Source organism: Chiroxiphia lanceolata, chromosome 4 (genome assembly GCF_009829145.1).
Source record: "Chiroxiphia lanceolata isolate bChiLan1 chromosome 4, bChiLan1.pri, whole genome shotgun sequence".
NCBI lineage: Eukaryota > Metazoa > Chordata > Aves > Passeriformes > Pipridae > Chiroxiphia > Chiroxiphia lanceolata.
Genome location: NC_045640.1, coordinates 37,608,858 through 37,631,290, shown reverse-complemented (window position 1 = coordinate 37,631,290; position 22,433 = coordinate 37,608,858). Strand labels below are relative to the sequence as shown.

The 22,433-nt window shown below is 37.1% G+C and overlaps 1 protein-coding gene across 4 annotated transcripts in view; it reads right to left on the bottom strand.

Moving 5' to 3' along the window:
• The window catches only part of GLRA3 (glycine receptor alpha 3), an 84,524-nt gene extending 77,641 nt beyond the window's left edge, over nt 1-6,883 (bottom strand). The window contains exon 1 of one of the 4 annotated variants that reach the window (XM_032686636.1): nt 6,636-6,883. In XM_032686636.1, coding sequence (XP_032542527.1) covers nt 6,636-6,754 — 119 coding nt within the window. In that variant the 5' untranslated portion in view covers nt 6,755-6,883. The remainder of the gene's footprint in view (nt 1-6,635) is intronic. The other 3 variants (XM_032686634.1, XM_032686635.1, XM_032686638.1) reach the window with 3 other exon arrangements.
• Nucleotides 6,884-22,433: the final 15,550 nt, after the last annotated feature.

Sequence of the window (22,433 nt, the reverse complement as noted above, 5' to 3'; positions counted from 1 at the left end):
ATTTTACCTTTCAAAATTCAGAAAGGGAGAATGTGTTAATAATGTATTTTAAAAGGAACTGGAGACAGACTCTAGACATAGTGGAGTTTTACACAAACTGTAGAGAGTATATGAAGGCTTGGGCAATGGTGTGATGGGGAGCACAATCCAGAACCTTTTTTTAGATTAATCGTATTTATATATCTATTTTATATCAAAGAGGGAATGCAATAAGGAGCAAAATATTAAAACAGTAAGTTATGTAGTTGTAACCACAGCTTGAATTTTAATTAGGAAGAGGAAAAAAATAGGTTTACCTTTTTAAATATCATAGCTGTTACTGATTTTGTTTATGATGCCCTTCCTAAGTTTGTTTTAACTGTAAAAATCACATGCAGTTTAATAGCAATTAACCTCAAAGTTTGAGGCAATTTAGTACTCCTGTGTTCTACTCTATTGTTTCACTAAAAGTCTCAGGGTAATTAGCTGGCTTGCTGTTTCCCATAACCATTGATTTGTATTAATCTGTAGCCCCACCACTTGTGCAGCTCCACTATTTCAACAGCACCATAAGTGACCACATGACTTTGTCAGGCCAGAGCCTTCTTGAAATTTTCTACCTTTTCTGTGGTCTCAAACTGTTTAGCTCAGAAACTGCATTTTGCTAATGTTTCATGTCACCAGGAAGAAACTTCAGTAATAACATTATTGAAGAGGACTGATTTTTCTTAGGGAAGTTCCTACCTGGAAATACCCTCGACCTTCCTTGCTGTCCCCACGTATTTTGTATATCAGTGGTAAGTTCAGAGATATAATAGGGTGGTATTTGGTATAGAAAAAAAAAAAATAAAATTGTGGAATGTGAAGTCACTGTTCCCGGATGTATTTAAGACTGGATGTGAAACTCAGTGCCATTGTCTAGTTGACACAGTGGAGTTCAGTCATAGGTCGGATTTGACGATCTCAGAGGTCTTTTCCAATCTAATTGAATCTGTGATTCTGTTCATTATGTAGAAAGTTCAGTTCAGTGTAGACCAATATCATTACCCCATTTGCTGTTGTATTCAACAACATGTGTGTTGGAGCAATTAACTAGACATCTGACTGGAAAAGTAATAATGAAATGTGTCCTTTTATACTTTTATAAACACATACTGTCTATTTTTTTTTACCTTTTTCCTCTTTCTTTCTTTTTATCCTCACTACTCTAGCATTTCCATTGACACAGGTTTGAAGAAATCAGTCAGAAGGGATCATATTGCTTTGGAAGCCATAAAAAATAGTGGATTGTGCTAGGAAAAAAGTAGTCTTACAGATTCTCACTTTCTTTTCTCTTGACTTTACTGTGCAGGCTGTTCTGCTGTTCGATGCTCTTCTCATTCTTCTGTTTTGGTCCTACATTCCTGTTAAGCATAGTTTTTAGCTGTGTCTTTTCCTGCTCTCTGAGATAATTCCTTTCTGCTGGTAGTTGATATCCCTAAAAAGGTGCCTTCATCTATTCGTGATGCCTACATAGTAGTGAAAGTGATACCTTCTATTTCCTATCTCCCTTTACTGATTCTTTCAATAAACATCATGAAGATCAGTAGGAAAAACAATAAAGAGGACAAGAAGCAACACACACAAGGGCTCTTCATCATTCAGTACTTGAGAAAAGCTGATTTGCAGGAATAATTCCCTATAGGTATTATTACATAATACTCAGTAAGGTCATTTGAAGCTTGTATTCTGAATCTGTTAAAATGAGAAGCTCTAATCTTGTAAAAATTTTCATTTTCTTTGATTGTCATGATTCCTAGGATGTTTGGACAAGACTAATCTGATAGAGGAGCTATTACATTTATCATCATACAGAAGCACAGCACTTATCTCACAATATTACTTGCTTTCAGTTGTTGTTAGCATCAATTGGCTAGGAATGAATTAGGAGAGGTTGAAAAGTAAGAAACCATCATTAGCACTGTAAGAATTGAAAGACTCATGGTTTTAACTGAAATTTATTTATTATTTAATTTTCTTCCAGTTTATAGTATTAAAAACCAAAAAATATACATATTATTCTTTCTCAAAATTATGAACATGGTAGTCACTTAGAAAACTAACTTAATTTTTATAGAAATAAGGAATGGATAGTGAAAGTTCTGATCAAATTTGTACTCATGACAAAACTCCTAATTGATACAAATGGATTTCAGTGTTTTCACTGGAACAGTTGAAATACAAGAGAATTAGAATTACATATTCTTGGTCACAAGACCCCCACTTCATTTTTGTCTCAGTCTTGGAAAGTACAATGCCTCCATATGGGTATATGCAAGGGGACCCTGATGGTCTCCTCCTAATGTTTTATAAGTGTCCTCCGTCACAGGGGTTTGACCACCCAGGCTCAGTGTGAACTCTGGGAGTGCAGCAGCGCAGATTTGAAACAGAGCTGTGTGTATTGTTTGAATTGTAGAATCCTCAGCAGGGTTCACCTCTCTTCTCTCAGGATCTGTTCCTTTTTCCCATGTTTGGTTTTCACTTTTTTTTTTTTTTTTCACCGTCTAGAGTGCTGGAGAGATGCTCTTGGTCTCTGCATGAGCTAGTGTCCAAGTATACTTTTACCCAGACTTGTACCTTCATAATTTTGATCCTGAGCCTGGTCTGCTGACCTGACTCTTTGGCTTTGACCTTGGACCTACCTCTTAACTACCAACTTTGCTGATCAATCTGGACTGCTGTTTGAACTGTTCTTCTCCTGCACAGGTGCTGTGCAACTGCAAACTTTTTTGGTAGGATCCTGATCCTTCCTGACTTGCTGTGAATCTCAACTCCTAGCTCACCTACCCTTCCCTTGCTACTCTCTGAGACATGTTAAATCTTTTTCGTTAAGACCTGGAGTCTGTCAACTGATTTATTTCACAAAAACCGCATTTAAAATTGAGTCTGAACTGACAATGAAAAGTACTGTACCTCAGTGCTCTCATCTTGAATTAATAGATTTTCTTTCACACACTTTTATTCCTGTCTTGATTTTAACAGATACTTTTATTTCTTGATTAGTATTGTAGGTATAATTTTTAGCATATTAATAATCAACTGAAGTCTCATTAGAACATCTGAAAATTTTTATTTTCAAAGATGTTTGTAAAGCTATGTCAGATTTAATAGCTTTTGACTGATTATTTTTCTCTTTTTTTATTTGAAGGCACTAACGCTGACTTAAAGGATAAGGACTTCTGCTTCTTAAAGCTATTCACCTGAAATCAATTTACAATGAAATGCAGGAACAATTTCAAAATCAGTTAACTGTAAATTCAGATATGCCCCAGAGTTAGGTTGCGTGGAGGTTTTTTCCACAAGAATCTCGTTTCAAAGAGCAATTAGCTATGTCTGTGATACTGTTTCTCCAACGTAAGGCCAGTGGAGTATTAAAAAGAGCAAAGCAAAAGGAAATAACCTAATTGTAGTGTGATTCTTGATCTATACTAATATGGATAACTAAAGAAAAATGACATAGGGAGAATCTATTTTGCATTTCCACAGTGCCACCTACCTTTTCACCCTGTGCTTTCCCTATACACAGGTCTACATACAAAATAGATGTACTACATCCTTTAAAGAGAAAACAAGTCCCTGGCAAGTCCCTGACAGGGTAGATCTAAGAGACCCAGTGCTGCTGCCCATGCAAGTTCGTGACCTGTTATAAAACTGTTTGACTCACAAATATGATATTTGTGTTGACTCTACAAATATGATCTTGCTTTCATTATGATCTCTTGGAATCCAGATAAATCCAGAGGGTTTTTTGTTAACACTATTACTTTACTCAGAAGAATACTCAGTCTTAGATATTATCATAAATTCAAAGTATATCTCAGAAGTGGTTTTCCTTCTTTGGTAGTGAATTAAAGCTATTTTTAGGCTACATTAAATTATTTTCTCTAGGTTTTACCCTCTTTTTTACATCTCCACTCTCTTAGTATCACACTGGAGTTTGGACTGGCAGTCCTTAATAAGCAACATTTTTTTTAATTTTGGGTCTGATCATAGCTTTTCTCCCTGTCCTAAAATACATTGCATAAACCACACTGCTGTGTGCTTTCACCACTGTTTTCCACGTTTAAAATCTATTAATACATTATCAATAACTGTGTTATTCACCTATGACATAGTAGTACAAACCTACAATATTATAAAAGACTATTAATAATCACTGAATCATTCAAGTTGGAAAAAACCTCAAGGTCACTGAGTCTAACCTTTGACTGAACACCACCATGTCAACTGGACCATAGCACTAAGTGCCATTTTTAATTGTTTCTTGAACACTTACAGGGATGGTGACTCCGCCACCTCCCTGGGCAGCCTATTCCAATGCTTGGCAACACTTTCGGTTAAGAAATCCTTTCCAATGTCCAATTTGACCCTTCTCTGGTACAGCTTGAGGCCATTTCCTCTTGTCCTGTCACTAGTAGCCTGGGAGAAGAGGTTGACCCCCACCTTGCTACAGCCTCCTTTCAGGTAGCTGTGGAGGGCAATAAAGTCTTCCCTGAGCTTCTTTTTCTTCAGGCTACACAACCCCAGCTCCATCAGTCCTCCTCATATGACTTACTCTCTAGACCTTTCACCAGCTTTGTTGTTCTTCTACTGTTTTATTCTTTCTACAGTGTCTTTCAGAAATCAAATTAATAATTAGATCCTACAATGAGCAATATACATCTTGTTTCATTCATTGCAATTTGAAGAGTCTTTTGATGTGGGATGAAAAATTATTTATTTTTTAAAAAAATAAATAATGTGCAGTTTCCTCTTTTGAAGCATGCCAATCTTAAGACTTTGCTCATTAAAGTAGCAAGCCTGTAACTTTATACCAAAAAAAATTCTTTTTAAATTTTATTTGAACTGCACTAAAAATAAAACTAAACATCTATCTTCATAGGCATATACTTTAAACAGTAATTTTAAATAGCCTCAGGGCTGTTGAACAAGTATTGAAAGCTTTTCCCCTTAGGTTCATCCAGTCTTCTCACACAGCCTTCTGCTTCTTAATGAAGAGCAGAAAAGTTTTAACGTTGCATGATTTAAGAGAAGATAACATTATTTTTTCCAAAATGTCTGAGCAAATAAAAACTTAAGTTTTGACTGTTTCTAGAAATTCACAGCACATCCATCTTCTCATCAAGTATTATACTGGTGCTAAGGCTGGACTCTGGGTGACTCATAGAGAGTGGAAACAGCATTCTACCAGCAGGAAAAGAACTAGAATTAATGACTCCAGGAAACCTGAGAATTTTACAGTTTTTAATATTTTAACTTTTCCCCCCCATTTTTTTCCATATTAAAGCATGGGGAAGACTACTCTGTATCTTGAACTGACTCAGGTTTCTTCTGTATTATTGCTGGACCTAAAGGCATCAGCAGTCTCTATACAGAGATTGATATGAAACATATACATAGATTCAGAGCAGCTTTCTTAACTCTTTCTCAGTCTACATAGTCCTTGTGCACAGTAAGCATGTTCATTGTGACCTAGTTTCTTAAAATCTCTTCCTTTTGGCACAATTACAATAAAATCACATTATAAACTATTTATGTTGCGTATGGTGATACAAAGCAGGGCATTAACTTAATGTCAAAAAGGAAAGATTTGTTATAAGCCTCTGATCACTTGTGAAGTGTGCCATCATTGTGGGGCACCACACTGTTAACTTTGTGGTTATAAATCCCTTACATGTATCCCCAAACTCTCAGAATTTAAGTTTATTTAATCTTTATTAAGTAACAGCAGGATTCTTAAAATAGTCTGGCATGTTATATGCCATAGTTTGTTTATTGTGATACAGAGCTAGAATATTTGTTGATAACAAGAATGGGTAACTGCATTAGCAGTGAATACATGATGACATTGAAGGCTGCTTCTTTACATGTGTGATTTTTCTTTATAAGTTTTCCCTCACTGAGACTCAAATGCTTGAATTAATATAATAACATTACCTAGAAAGAGTGTGCTAGGCAGAAGGTAGAAAAAGCTGTATGAACCTCAGTCTTCTCCTGAGGTCATAATTTATGGGTATGTTGCCATCTTTCATAATACAAATCTTAGACTGCTAGGAGCACAGCAAAAGCTTTCCCTCTCAACAGAAGTTTTGTAGACCATACCCTCTCTTCACTCAGCTAGTGTTTTTCTATATGACTTCCCCAACCTGACTTGACCACTGATCGATCCGTGATTTTCCTTTTACTGAAAAGAACTGAGAGTAATAAGGAAGTTCTATATATTCTCAACTCAGATTATCTTCTGTAACTTTTACATATAGACACTTTGCACATGGAGAATTTTCAATACCATTGATGTTACAATTACTGTTAAAAACACCCATAAAATTCACAGATCATATCGGCAAACTCTAACTACGAGCAGGTGGAGGAAATACATAGCCTCCTGCTTGCAAAATCCAAAAGTCGAGGCAGGTCAATGTTGCAAAGCCATTTGCGAAGTGTGGACCCCGTGCATTTAGTTTCCGTGCCCACAGCCTGGCTGCCGAAGGGAGCCGGGCGTTCGTGGTGAGGAAAGGCGGTGACCGCGGCGTCTTTCCGAGCCAGTCCCAGGCATTTCAGCTGCCCGAAAATCGGGAAGGCTGGACACCTTTACTTCCCCAAATAAAACAACTCACCTGAGAAGTAGCGCAGCTTCCCACAGATAAAAGCCCGACACAGCCGCGCGGAGGTACCTAATCCGGGCCATGCTGCTCGCAGGCGCGGCGGACCCCGGGAGCGGTGCTGTCCGAGGCATCGGAGGGGCTCGGCGGAGCGGCTCGATGGGCGAGGGCGGCCGCGCCCCTCCCGCGGGAAGGCGGGCGGGCAGCGCCCCAGCACCCTGGAGAGCTCCGGTGGCTCCGCGCCCGCCGCCCGCCTAGTGCCCGGCGGCCCCCCGCGCCCTCCCGCTGGGCCCCGCCGCTCCCGCCCCGCCGATCCGCATCGCAGCCGAGCGGGAGCCTAATTCCAGCCGCGGCGGCGGCGCCGAGCCGCGGCGGCGGCGGGAGCCCCCGTGCCCGCCCGCCTGCCCTCGGCTCCTGCCGGCAGCCGGCACTCCGCCGCCGGACGCATCCCGGGCACGGGGCGCGCCGCGACCCGGCGGCGGCGGGGCGGGCGGGAGGCAGGGCGGGGGATGCTGCGGCCGCCCCCCCGAGAGCGCGGCCGCCGCGGAGGCAGCGGGGAGGGACCGGGCACAGAGCTGCGGCGAGGGGGCTCCCTGGAGGGGTGCCCCGGGCGGAGGCGTAGGGGAGAGCTCAGCTGCTCTGTGTTCAGAAGGGTCCCTGCCTGAGCGCCTTCCCTCCCGCGGGAAGAAGGGCGACCGGGTGGATGCCTACACAGGGCAGCGACTGTCAAAAGGCCGGGATGAACTCACTGGACCTCAGGTGTCGGAAAGGACTGGTGAAAGAGGGGTGCTTCTGCTTTGCCTGTAGGGCTGATGGCGTGCTTTTTCTTAGGAAATGGATGAGCGAGGGAAGCCCATCTCTGTATTTCAGTACTTTGAAAGTACAGTGCTGATTGATGCAGGAAAAGTATATCCTGTTCTATTTGACTTTTTCAGAGAAGAAAGATGATCTAGTGCCATAAGGTGGACTAGGAGGGAAACCCAAAGAGTTTGAAAGCTTAGTTGGGGAGGAGAGTGGATGGGATTATGGGAAGGAACAAGGGAAGGAACCTTGTAAGAGGGAAACCAGAAAGTTACTTACGAGAAGAGGGAAGAACAGAGAATAACGTTACAAGTATGTGTGCCAGCAGGAAAGTGAGTCCAGAACCATGGAATATTCTGAGTTGGAAGGGACCCACAAGGAGCATCAAGTCCAGCTCTTAAGTGAGTGGTCCATATGGGGATCAAACCATGACCTTGGTCTTATCAGCTCTAACCAAATAACATTTCATGCAAACCAGAAGCTGCTTTCCTTAGAAAAGGATAAGGCTTTAGGATTTGATTTGAGAAATATTGTTTGAGAAATTCTTATGGGAATCTGTATGGTTTGTGAATGAAAGAAAATGAAAAATTTGTGAGGAAGGGCTACACCTGGAGAGGGACGGAAGAGGAAAATATGTATGAGATTGTAAAGTAAGGATGCTTTGTGTGAATCTGTAAAAAGTGGCCTTCAAGCACCCACATCATGTCAAGGATGGAAGGAGAAATCTGGCTGGGCATATTCCCCTCTCCTTAACTGCCTTAGTGTAATCTGCTGGCTTGTTTTTTCCAGTAGCCACTAATTTGTGTTAGATAGCAGCCCCACTACTTGTGCAGCTCCATTAATTGTGCAGCCCACATGATTTTCTCATGTTGGAATCTTATTAAAACTATTGAAAAGCCATATAAAACTAAAGTACCAAAGAAGAAAGCAGATGTGGAAAAAGGTGAAGGTTCAGCAAGATAAGGTACATGAAGCAAAGTAAAAGAAACTGAAATTTGAGGGAAGGATAATAACCTCATTAGAGAAAAAGGAAGATGGAAAGACAGAGAGTGCAATATAGATCAATTTTTAACACAGAATAGAAAAAAACGGAAAAGGAGATTAAAAGGTCATTTGGTAGAGAAGATGTAGGAAGGAAACTAGAAATGGGGATTTTGTACATTCCTTATATCCAAGGATAGAGTGTGAGTTAGAAATAGGGTATTTAATTAGAAATTTTGAGAGTAATCAGATATTCCACCTTCAGGTATATTACCTCTTCTTTTCTATTTCTTTAAATTTTATTTCAAAAATATCCCACATGTAGCTTCACCTCAGTTCTTAACTTACATTTTCCCTTTCCACAATATCCTTATTCTTTTTTTTAGCTCTTATTGTTCCAGCAGGTATTGCTGAATAATAACACCTGCCAAACAATTTAGAACCAGTTGGGATTTCTTTGTTAATACATATCAAGTGTACAGCTGAAGAATGAACTAGAATATCACTAACTTATTTCCTCTATACCCGAACTTTTTAAATTAGAAGTAGCTACATTAAAGCAGGGATGCTTCAAGTTTCTAGGCCCACTTTGCAAAAAGTTTACTTTTTTTCTTGTTCCCCCTGTAGTCCTGGGTGGCAACAATGATTGTGAAAGGAACTTGTCTAAACGCTTAACAGAAAACATAATAACAAACAAACTAAAAAATCCTCTGTTTACTCAAGGGCAGTCTGTCAATGCAGGTGCTCTACAGAATCAGTGTAGAGTACTTTCTTAGTATATTCAGAACAGTTGATTCCCATCTTTCTCCTCAAAATAAGTTTGTAGTGAGGCTACTTCTCCAGGCACTGTTTACTCTTGTGCATTATGTACTTCAACAATTAATTGATCTAACGTTTCATGTATTTGCACTGAGGCAAGTGCATTTTTCTTATGGTGCTATTAGTTAAAACTACCATCACAAACTGTCCAGGTTTCTAATAGGAACAGTTCTATTAATTATAAATGCAGGTGATACTTTATATACGCAGTATTCAAGCTTCTCAAAATCCTTTTGGGAAAAATATATACTCGCTTGTGTTTTAAGTAGCAATTTGCCATTACATCATTTTGTTCTGCTAAATAAGACTGCTGTTTTCAAGCTTTTGAAAATTTTCTATGGGCAGTGTTGAATATTAAAATTCTCTCTTCTGAGTGAATTCAAACAACCCACCTTGATTTATAAAAGGTTCCAGTTCAACAGAGCACTCGAGCATACACTGTTGACTCCAATGAGGTTAGAAACATAGAAGCAAACTTCATTTTTAATCAAAAGCCTTGATAAAATACTCCCTAATACTGTCCTAAGCGTTTTAATTCACTATTCTTTTAATTACCATCTTTCTAGTTTTACCATAGCACTACTGGTAGACCTACCTGTTTAATATACAAAGCCAAACAAATGGCTTTGTCCAATCTTTAGAAGATCTTTATGGTATCTCTTGATCATTCTGTCAGTTACAGTAAAGTGAAAGGTGAGACTCATTTGACCATATGTTTTAAAAATAATCCACAGAGTTTCTTCATGACATAAATCTCTCTCAAATATTAATGATGTTCACTTATATATGCCTCATATACATGGATAACAACAACATAAAATATTGTTAATCTTTCAAAATATGATAGCTGGTATGTGGATACCCTGTGCACACAAAGCTGAACTGTATAATTTACTTTCAGTAGTATTGGAGATTAATCGAAGTACATTCTTTACAAATAGAGAACACTAGTATGTTGAAATAAAATTTTCACCAAAATATTCTAATGTCAATCTCTAATCCTCCTTATAACCAGCAGGCTGTATGGCTACTATTTCTCCAGTCCAACCAAAATTTAGGTATATTTGAAGGTAAATCACTTGTATTTAGGAGCTTGAGACATGTTCACCAGGACTAGCCTGCAAGTCAAAAATGCTTTAAGGTTACTAGAAGAAGATGATCCTCATGTGGATCATAACAGTAGATAACTTTCTTTTTTTGGTCTCTGAAATGGGGATACTTGCAAAACTTTGTATATTTGCACTCAGCAAAAGGTAAGATAGGTCAATTTTATAGAATATCTCATTTTATTAACACACAGTTTACACAAAGCAGGTACTCAAAAGTATTCATACCAAGAAACCGAAGTGTACATGTGAATGGAAGGATTACTTAATATGTTTTTTGATGTGACAGAGTTCTTCTGGAATATTAAGACAAACTAATCATAGTGGTAGTCATGAGAAGTTGTTATTATCATTTTAGTGTGACCAGTTCTAAACATGTTATGGTTCAGTATATTTAAATAATCATTCTGTAAGAAGGCAGCTGGCAGATTTGAAAGGTTTCTGAAAAGAACTGCAAGAACAGTATGGTTTGGAATACTTTCCTAATATAAGATTAAAGAAGTTCAGCTTGTAAAAACCAGAAGAGTTTAGAGGAACCTTTAGACACCTTCATGAAATGAAAGCAATTGTGAAGTGAAAGTAATTTTTAAAATAAGAAGAGGTAGTAAATTAGCAAGACTGGAACATAATAAAAGATGAATTCAGAATAGAAAAAGAATAATCCTCCTTTGAAGCAATTAAAAGATGGAAACAACTAAAGAGGGAGGAAAACTGATCACCCTTTAAGGTCTTTAGATCTAAGTCAGCTGTACGTTCTGAGTTTGGTCCAGAAGCCACTGGGTAAAATCTGATGAACCTTGAGATTAAGTTCAAGTCAACAATGGCTGCAGTGTTAAAACCTGTGAACCTATAAACCCAAAAAGTTTAGTAATGATATATTCAGCTACAAAGGTAGGATTATTTATTTTCTTAGAAAAGCAATAAATTGACTTTGCAAACAGTAGATTGGCTTCCAAGCTGACAGTTGAAAACCACATGTATCAAAATAGTAAGGAGTAAAGACCTCATGTATGTAGTCTTTACCACACTTGTATTGCCAGATTGAACGTTGCAGCATTTTAAGAGGGTGTTGTGATGGGATATGACATCACTGTAGTTTTAGATACTGGTTTTACTGAGACATGTTTGATTATGTTAATTAATCTGCCTTTCTCAGTACACAGGATTCCTCAGGATGTAATTCATTCAAGTGTGAAACCCTAGAGGCTTTGACCTATTACTAAACACAAAACTACAAATAGAATAGATGTTTTTCGGTAAACACAGTCCTAAAATAGAAAGGCCAATTTCAAAATATGAGAATGACTTCACTAAAAAGAAAAAATTTAGTTGTTCAATATACCCCAATAAGCAAGAAAAGGCTTAGCAATGTATTTCAGTCACTGGAAACAAAGTGAGGAGTCTATATAAGGGCATTTGCTGAACAATTTTCTCTGTAAGAAATATAGGTGTTCACTTCAAGACTGTAACATAACATTCTTCAAAATGTATTACCTCAACAGCAAGTCTTGGGATACCTAAAATAAATAAACTTTTTAGTTTGGTTTGCTTAACTGTTGGCCATTGCATTTAATTTTGGGATGCATACAAAGAAATTGTTTCTAATTCATGGTTAATTAAATTTTCAGTCTTTTAGTAAACTGTGGTATGAGCACCAGATTGCATGTGTTTTTCTTCAGATAATTTTTATTCTCAAGCACCTTCTCTCTTAAGCCTTAGTTCTCTTAATTCTGATGGAATTCCCCAGTTCCAATGGCAACTGTTCTATCCATCACGATCTTTAGATCTGTGCTAATCTATACGAGACACTAGTCTGTAGGGAGGTGGGTTATAGTAGTAGGAAAAATGAAAATACAGATAAATGGTCTATATTTTACTCTTAGGGTCAGAGCCCATCCAACATTAAGAAGAGTGGTGTATCTCAGAGTAATAACATATCACATGTACATATCAACTGCATATAAAGGAGAATATGAAAAATATATTGATACAGAGACAACAGACTAGAAAATTCAGTGAACTCCCCCCATTTTAGTAAATAATAGATATATACATGAAAATACCTCCAAGTTGTCTGATATCTAAATATGAAATTGTTGTTAAATATTAGCCATTGTGGTTACAGGAAGTGTGCATATGTATTCACTTTATAGGAAGACAAATAAGCAAAGATATAAATACAATGTAAATTTGTACTCCAAAAGTAGTCATCACTCAAAAAGAAGTGCCGAGTTGTAGGTGTACCTGATATGTTTATGTTCACTGTGGTGTCTTGATTGCCTTGGAGAAAAAATGATCTTTATGTGCTTATAAACTGAATTTCTGTTAGATAATAAGAGTCAATGGGAACTTAGTATTTTCTCTATGTTTTAATAAAAAAGAACAGAACAAACAGAGATCTATAAAGAGGGCAGAAATGCCCATAAACCATTGTGTGTAGAGTTCAACCAAAAGCAGAAAGATTTGCAAACTAATTTTATACTATACTATTAGCTCTGTTTATTAATCAAGGCTTCAATCCATTAAACTCTGTTTAGCTCAAAGCAAGTGAGCTGTTCTGCTCGAGTCAGCAGCTCTGTGAGTGTTTTGCTGGCTCAAGTGTCAAGGGAGACCATCCCTGCTAGTTAGTGAGTGCTCTTCTTTTTTTTTTTTATTTAATTACTCCTTGTAATCATAGCAGAACAATTCTTAAACATCCAGAGTAGGCTGCCATTTTCCCAGTGTGAAACTTTCAGTTCCTTCTATTTTCTTGAGTGTTTCTTTTCTTTTTTTTTTTTCTTTACCCGTGGGATAGTTTTGTATACAAAAAATTAATGGAGAAGCAAATTGTACATGTACAAATTAAATCCCACGGATTTTGATGTTACAAATATGTTTGCTTGCATGTGTAATACACAGTATGGGTTGAGACCATTTTAATAATGGTTGAAAATCTGTGGCGCTAGTGATGAGGCAAATTATCGCAAGAACACTTCAATGCTTTAAATTTTAGGCTGTGTCATTTGTGCTTAGAGACAGGGTTTAGATACGATGTTTTTGAAATCTCTTAGTGTTGGACTACCTTTGTTTCTGTTGGAGTATTTTACATTAAAATGTAAAAAACTCATCTAACCCCAAACTTCTCAGTGCCCATGAACAGATGCAGCAAAGTCATAGTGACAGAAGGCGTATGGGAAAAAGAAGTAATTAAAGCTGGACACCCAGATTTTCTTATCCTGCCATACTTTACAGTATTTTTCTCATTCATCTTGATAGTATGCAGATTTTGCAGCATGTTCTGGAAGCTAAGAAACACAAATATGAATTTAAGGAGAGAGTGAATACTGAAGATGTAGAACAAAGTGGAAAATCTCCCACTAATTGTTCTCTCTCTCTCATTGCGGTCTGTGCTCAGCTCCAAAGTTTGTACTGACTGTACACAATACTTGTAGCATAAGGTAAGAGAAAGGACATAAATCTATTAAGTATTTTATGAGCTATATAAACTTTCGATAATCCTTTGGATTCCTGTATGACCTAAATAGGTTGCAGGGGATCCTTTATAACAATCTGGGAGGTGATTCCAAATTGTAAAACCTGGGCTAGCTGTGTTTGGTAGCTTGGTGTTACTTTATAAACACTGCTACTCGAAACTGATTCTCAGAGTTGTGACTGAAAACCAAATTAATTTTGTTCACCTTTTCCTCAGTTGTTTTTCTTAAATACATTTTGACATCTATTGACCTATTTCAGCTAATTAATTTGCTGTAAAAAATGTGTTATTTTGTTGATAATCAATTACATTACATTCTTTTCATGTGCATTACTTTTTACATGTAATGAGTGCTTGATAACATATTTTGACTTGTATATAACTAGATCATTTGACTTGTATATAACTAGATCATTTGCACTGAGGTGTAGTTATCCATCTCCCTGACTTTCCCTCTTTGGCACTTTACTTGAAAATCCTGCACTTGGAAGCTCATTCAAAAATATATCAAATGAACATTGTCTCTGAAGCTAAATAGAACAAACTACAACCATCTCCTATTGTTCTCTACAGCAATGGATGTATCAGGCATTTCCATTTAGGTAGAATATGAGCTATAATAACTTGGAAAAATTTGAAATAGCTTGTAAAAGAGATCATTTAAGAGCAGAATTAATTAATATGACATCATAAGGTTCATTCCTTTTACAGTAAGTGACTTAATAGCTTGGGATTTTGGAAAATGTGTTCATATGAGCAATCCTGATTAAGTACATTGCGAATTATATCTTCATTGAAAATATAAATATATTTTTGCAAAGAAACGTGGGAGTAGCAGTGAGAACATCCTCCAGGGAAAGTGAATGCATCACCCTCAGACTTGCTGCTGAACGAGTTTAGAGGAAAGAGCCTGAAAAAATAACAAGTCAAACTCAGACTTAAGACCCAGTTTCAGTTTAAATGTTGTTCCTCATCCCTTGTAAGCCCAGTCCTTAATGTCCTAATTCATCAAATCCTGATAAACCATAAAATATCTCATAGCTCATAAGATTTTGAAAATGTTCATGTTCTAAGTCAGACAAAATACTTGTTAATATCTTCCTTTAATTTTGTTGAATTCAACTGGACCTTAAAATTCTATTTTCTATAAAAGTTGTTGCTGATCTGAATCCATGATTGAAGGATTTAAAGCATCAAAGTCAATTACACATGATATTTCAAAATTACATATGTAATAACAATCAATTTCACATAAATAATTTTTCTTCTTTGGCATCACTTCTCAAAGATAAAGGATTGCAAGTATATCAGCAAAAGATTGAAAATTTTCCATTACAAAGCTAATGTTCTACAGTTAGCAACTTTACTTTTAGCAATTCTTTTTGTATTGTCGTAGAGTGGCATAGTGGACTAGTGGAATTTATTATAATTATATATTATTATTTATTAATTTTACTAGTAATTATTGAATGTGATCAATCCATTAAAAACTGGGAAAGTAACACATGTCAATGATTGGTCATGGTTATGCTTATTCTATTTTACTCTCTCTTACTTTGTATTTATTCTAGCTTTCACTTTACTACTTTCAACACAGAGTGCTTCCAGCAGGCTTGACTATGTATGAGAAACCACTCTCTGAGACAGAGAGGAGCAGTGCCCTATGAAGTCTGCTGTCAAAATGGTCTAAGCAGCAATATACTGATAGAAGCATTTGATATTACTTATGAATCTACCCGACTCAGTATAGTAATCTATAAAGATACTCGAGCCAGCCTGAAACAATTTGACAGCACCAATAGCCATGCTATGGCCATGCTCTGCCTTGGCCTAGTTAGTCAGGTTGGGAAGATGGTGGGAAGGGAACAGGATATACACGCCTGCTTGCATAGCACTGATTCTTCTCCTAATGAGATCCTTTGTTTCTTCAGTGCAGTGGTATGTCTGTGTGTGTTATTAAGCTGATCATAGGTCTGGAAGTTCACTTCCAAGGCAATAAGTTTAGTTCAGAGATATATTGGGTAACTGTACCATGTAAAGTCATCCACATTTTGACAAATGTATGTTACATTGTAAAAATATCTAACTCTTTTTTTTTTCTTACTGTTCCTAGAAGGATACTACCTCACCGCTTGGTGATTAGAAACGTTTATCTAATTTCAAACCCTGATTTATTCCTGAGGATTTTAAGTTCACATACACTTTTCTGTTTGATTGGTGGTTTTGTTGTCTTTGTTTGTGTTTTTTTGGACAGTATTATTCTGTTCCTTCTTTTGTGTTTACCTCAGACAATGCATTTACCAAATAAACCATGCTCTTGTTGTCTCCTGTAGCTTTTCTCACCTTTTTTTTTTTTCAGTTTGAATTTCTTTTTCTCAAAACTAAATGATGAGAATAAAATGCAATATTCTGCTTAAGGTCAGTTCAGGACTTTATAAAGTGGACCTAGTACTTTCCTAAAAAAATAACTCTTTCAATATTCTGGACATATGCAGTATTCATTTGGAACCTAATGAAAGAAAATAAACAAAAATATCCCTGTTCATAGGTTTTGGACCATCTTATTTTTTCTTTTAGATGTCTTGCTTTAGATGTCTTTAGATTTTACTTTAGATGTCTTGCTTATCTTGATCCTTCATATGCTCATGAAGTCTACTGGATTCAGTGATTTTTAAATTAAAAGAAAATATGAAGAGTTTCTTCAAATTCTGGAATTTGTACAGTGATCCTGTACACTCATGTCAGGGTCCTAAGTGCACTAATAGCTACTAGTGACGCTGACATGGCCTCATCTGCAGTCTCCAGTCATATTTAAAATCAGGAGGGACATAAGATTGCTATTACTCTATCTGTTATTTCCATCTTTTACTTAATATATTTGTTAGGCACTGACAATGCCTTTCTTATCGAGACCCCAAAAGAGCCAGCACCTCACCAAAACAGGTCTAGACTGAGCCTACATTCACGGCCTGAGCTACCTTGTGGGTGTGTCAGTCTCCAGTTGTGTCTCTTGCTGCTCTTGGTTGGACCTGTGTTGTATGTAGGCTTTCCTTCACCTCTTTGGCTCATCTCCTGCTGCTCCTTGGTGGATCTCACTCCTGGACCTGGTTTACTCCTTGCAGTGTCTGGCACTGTTGATGGAGCATTACTGTCGTGTGGTTGTACCCACCCTTCTTGAGTGCTGTGGGACTATATCCCATCACAGAAGGCATGGTTTGCATTGGTTGTGCTCTGGGCCTTTGGCTCACCTTCCCTCCAGGACCAGCCAGCCCCTGTGGCTCCCTGACAGCTTGCTGTATGTGCTCCTGGAAACGTGTAAACTTCTGGGTAAGTGTAGTGTCTGTGAAAGTGCACTGAAAAGTGGGTATGAAAAGCTTCTGTTCTCACGTGGTAGCGGTTTATGTCTGCTTTGATCATACGAAAGGCCAGGCTGTGAAGACTCAGCAACATAGTATACAGCTTTGTACCCATATCCATGCTCTGATGATTTTAAAAAATATCTTAGTGATGGCAGCTCTCATAGAGTATATTCTCCATTAGATTATTCCTCTCATGTCAGCTTCAATGGTACAGCTTTGCATCTAGTTTTCAAACTAGAAATATTAAACAACCTGATATGTCTGACTGAATTTGGGTTTTTTTATTGTATGAATACATATTTATCAATGCAGAAATGTATAGTAAAAAAAATATATGACTTTATGTATGTTATTCTTTTGATTTTAATGCTGATATGCTGTTCATATAGGCACACCGGGCCTGTACAATTTATTGTTGATGTATACTGCTTTTCTAAACTTCAATAAGTGTCACATCAAAGTGACAAAAAACATTTAAGCAGTTTATACAAAACATGTTTGAAATTCAAAAGCATACTAAAACAAAAATGTATTTGTCCCCTAAAAAGAGGAGTTTTGAGAAAAACTTTTGATAATAAAATATTGCAAAAGTCTCTATGCTTGGGGTGTGTGTAAATGTGTTTCCAGATTATTTCTCTCCAATGGTAGCCCTTACCACTTTGCTCTATTTCACACTCCAGACAGTGGCTAATGCAACTGCAGGTAGAATCAGATGTTCAGTGGATGAATTAAATTAAGCTCTTAACAAGTTAACAAAAAAAACTGGATTCAGACACTGTTTCTTTCTTTACATAAGGAAGGGCAGATCAGATATGCTTTTCTGGTGTACCAAGCAGCTGATGCAGTACAGGTACCCAGAGAAGTAATTAGCAGATGGTTTTATGGAGGGGCTTTTTTGTTGTTGCTGTTGTAGTTGTTTGGGTTTTTTTTAATGCAATGCTTCCTGTCTCTGGACTGCTGTTTGTTCCTCAGGAATATGGTTCTTTGTATCCCTTATTTTTGTTTTATGAGTATTTTTTGAATACAGGGACCCACCACATACAGTAATAATTTTTAAGATAGGGGCATTTAACGTGGTTGATGGTTTACTGTTTCTTTGTAATGTGCTTGTTTGATAAATTCTAGGGAAGACTTGAAATCTTGAAAAATCCTATTCTGATTTTGGGTACTAGTGGGCTGGCTCAGCTGTTTTATAGCTGCAGCTGTGTACTTCTTAAAGAAAGTCTCTACTTTCTTGTAATTTTTCTCTTTTTATTCCAGTTTTCAGTGTGAAGCATATTGTGCAGAGGAAAAGAGGCAGTACTAAGAGGAAAGTAGGCTGTGCTGGCAACATTTAGCTGACTACTAGTATGGAAAAGGCACACATGACGATTGGACTCCCAGTGCTGCTATTATTTCCCTGTTGTTTCATTTCATTCTAATAATTCTCAAATCAATCTGCCTCCTAACTTGAGCTTTTACTATCTTATTCCTTGTTTCATGTTTGCAGTATCTGTAAGTCACATATTTGAAAAGGATCATGTTTAATTATTTGATTTTTTCTTTCTGCTCCCTGCAAAAGACTGATGATAGTTTTTGGTTTGCTCTTATCTAATGCTTTCTACTTAAGCATCACTAGCTAAGGCTGTTCATGACTGAAACACAGACGTGGTGACAGGAAGTACATATAGAAAAGGTCTTGTAACATGACTGTTAGTCAATATTACTACAGCATTTTCTAAGTCAATACTGGATTTGTGACAATATTTTGAAATTATTTCTAGGAGCTGTTTGGCATTGTCTTTCTTTCTGGTTTTATTGTAAATGAAAGCTGTTTAGATTACTCTACTTCCAACCAAAGTGTAGAAACTTTCCTACAACCAGCCATAACGTACTCAAATTCAACTGTGCAACTAAAGCTGTGGATTGTATAGATACGTACATGTAATTTTTTGCCCAACAGTAGCTTGACAGTGGGAGAAGATTGTTTCAATAATTGACCACTGGCTGTTTTTGAAGCTGTGCTTCTCTCTTTCCACTGATTGCCCAGCTTCTATTTGTGCGTAGCGAATTGCTTTATATGGTGAGGGGGTCTAGGAAAGCTTTGAGAAATGTGGTTCTATACAGATACTTCTGCTTTGTTGATTCACTTAATACAACTAACTATTTGGCCATTCTTTTAATGACTATTTTTTTTTTCTAGCCTCATTCTTCTGGAAAGGAGGAAAGGGTAAGTGCATCATGTGGTTATAACTTAAAGGAATATAATTTGAAAACATCATGCAACTCTTGAGAGCATAAATTTTCAGTAATGGTAAAACTGTGTCAAGCACTTTTTGCACAGAGTTCTTTAATATTAGGAAATGGGAACAAATGAAATTCACCTGTTTCTCAAGATGACTTGTTTGATTTATGTTTTAAGAAAAGTCTGTCCACCTTGTGAGGCTTGCTTCACTAGGACTGGCGCATGCAGCCTGCAGGGCTGTTCAGCATGTGAGCTTTAAAGAGAAATGCATATAGCACATAGTTTTGAGAATATTAAATGCTAGATTGCATTGGATAGTGTGACTAGCTGGTGAGGTCATACCTCGAGTCCTGTGTTCTGTTTGGGGCCCCTCAATACAAGAAAGGCATTGAGGTGCTGGAGAGTGCCCAGAGAAAGGCATCAAAGCTGGTGAAAGATTTGGAGCACAAATCTGATGAGGAGCAGCTGAGGGAGGTGGAGTTTTTCAGTCTGGGGACAAGGAGAGACTCAAGGCAATCTTATCACTCTCTATAGCTACCCCTCCTGTAGAGCAAGGTGGAGGTTGGTCTCTTCACCCAAGTAACAAACAATAGGACAAGAGGAAAGAGCCTCAAATTGTATCAGGGGAGTTTTAGCTTGGATATTAGGAAAAATTTCTTGTCTGAAATGGTTGTCAGGCATCGGGACAGAATGCTCAGGGAAGTGGTGGAGGCACAATCCTGAGAGTATTTAAAAGTTGTGTACATGTGACACTTGGGGATGTGGTTTGGGGATGGACTTCTCAGTGCTGGTTTATGGTAGGATTCTTAAAAGTGATGATGCTATGACTCTAAATGATGTTATGAAATACTTGATGTTTGAAATTGGTCGAACACGTATTTTATAACGGTTTATACAAAATGTGGGTTTTAATCTAAATTTGGTGCACAAGCGATTATTTAAATGCTCTTATTGAATTCAAAGTCCTCTTATCAACTGATAAGAAACTGTATAGCTGGAATATGATTCAAAGTCAATAACTATCTTCACAGAGCTGTGAAGATGATTGTCCTGACCTGATCTGTGAATCTGATATCTGTGGAATTCTGCCTTCAAGTATGCATATCCAATAAGTAATCTTTGGCTTGAGCATATATACACTTCATTGTAATCCTTTAAGAGGAAAGGCAGAGGAAAACTATTGTGCTTGTGGATTTGGCACATTACCGTTGCATCTTGCAGAGAATAGCTTGCCTATTTCTAAAGGTGGATTTTTTTTTAAGACAGTATGTTAATGTCACAGTGAAGAAGTTTTTTCAGTAATGGCTCTCTATCAGACAGTGAACACAAAGTAGCTCTGATTAAATATGTCTTGTTTCGTTCCTTAAGATGTGACTTCATAAGTATTCTTTCTGGTAGGAGTTTTATGGGTTATAGGTTAAGCTGTTAACAAAAAACAATATTAAAAATCTTGTTTTCTTTTTATGTGTCTCAAAATCCCACAGATTTAAGGGTTAGCTGCTACTTCCATAACTTGTATATTCTGGAATATAAAGTGTTAGAGAAAGTGGTTTTCCTCTCCAAATGCACTGTAATCAAAGGCTTTCGCCTCAAAGATATTAATCTCATTTTCAGCGTATTCTTCATTGTTATGAAACAGATAATTGTTTATCTAGATGTAGTAAATTTTGATTTAAAATCTCTATTCAGCAGTCAGCATTTCCTACACATGTATGGTCATTCACATGATGCATCTCACCTTTAAAGCATCCAAAACCAAATGAATCTCATTGAATTTACTCATAACATCATTTAAGTGAATAAGAAAAAATAAGAAACAGAAAACTTGCCTTTCTTTTGGCTTATCTTTGCTAGCTCCTCTCTGTTCCAGTATGGCAATTATTTTGTTCCTGGATGATCCAATTACAGAAAATCTGAACTCTGTGCTTCCAGTTGCTTCAACAGCAGGAGGTTAGAGTGATAGCTAGATGTTTAAAGGAGGCTGGAATGACTATCCTGCTCTGAATACTGTAAACGTGTAGATGGAGGAGAGATGTGACAGACTTAGCTAGTCTCAGGCTTAGATAGTGTTTTGTTTCCTCTCTGTTCTATTAACTGTTCCATGACCTGAATCAGATATGTGTATTTGTGACATGCATAATACACATACTGCATATGTTGAAATATGACATAGCATCAAGTTTCCTCTGAAATAAGGTTCAAAAGAAATATTAAAGCCTCACTTTGAATTAATGATTGAAAATATTTAAGCTTGATTTCAAGTATTTATTTCCTATTATCTCTGTTATGTTATCATGGAGTGGAGACAATTAAAGAATTTTTAAATACCTTTTTGGGCATAATTGCAATATAAATTAAAAGACTTCAGAAATAAAAAATTACTGTGAATCATAAAAATATGTTGTCTTTTTAGTGAAGTATATATTTCGCATATATGTAATGTACATATACAATAAGTAACATCCTTGGCTACATCTTTAGTTAAACACACCCTGAATTTTGCTTCAGATATAGGTATACAGCTGATATTAAGACTTTATTTCATTTATTAATGAAGAAAGCATGTGAACTAACTTAAAGAATTTCAGAAAACAGCAGGCACTGCCTGTAAAATTTATAGAAGTGCATTCTTTCCTTCTCTTGTAGTAAACTCATTAAATAATATAAAATCATGGCAGAATTGAGATTTCTATTTAAAGACTTTACTTAAACAAATGTTTTCCTAATGTGAAGAATGACAGTGCCCTCATGAAGGTTTTACATTATTAGATAAAACTATGTTGGGGATTTATTAATGTAACCACTTCAAGAGAATAACTGTTGGGAAATGGAGAAGGACCTTTACTCCCAGACTCCCACTTACTTAGGTCTTGCATGTGTTTCCGTACTCAGAAAATATATGCTTTGTCATTGAAAAAGTGCTTGCAAAGCATAGGCACATGAAGGACCCTGTGGTACTGCCCCATGGAGAAGGAAGTGTGCCCTGCTCTGTAATCAAACAGGTGTAAGTTCATTCAGAGTGGTATTTCAGAGGACGTTTTTACATGACAC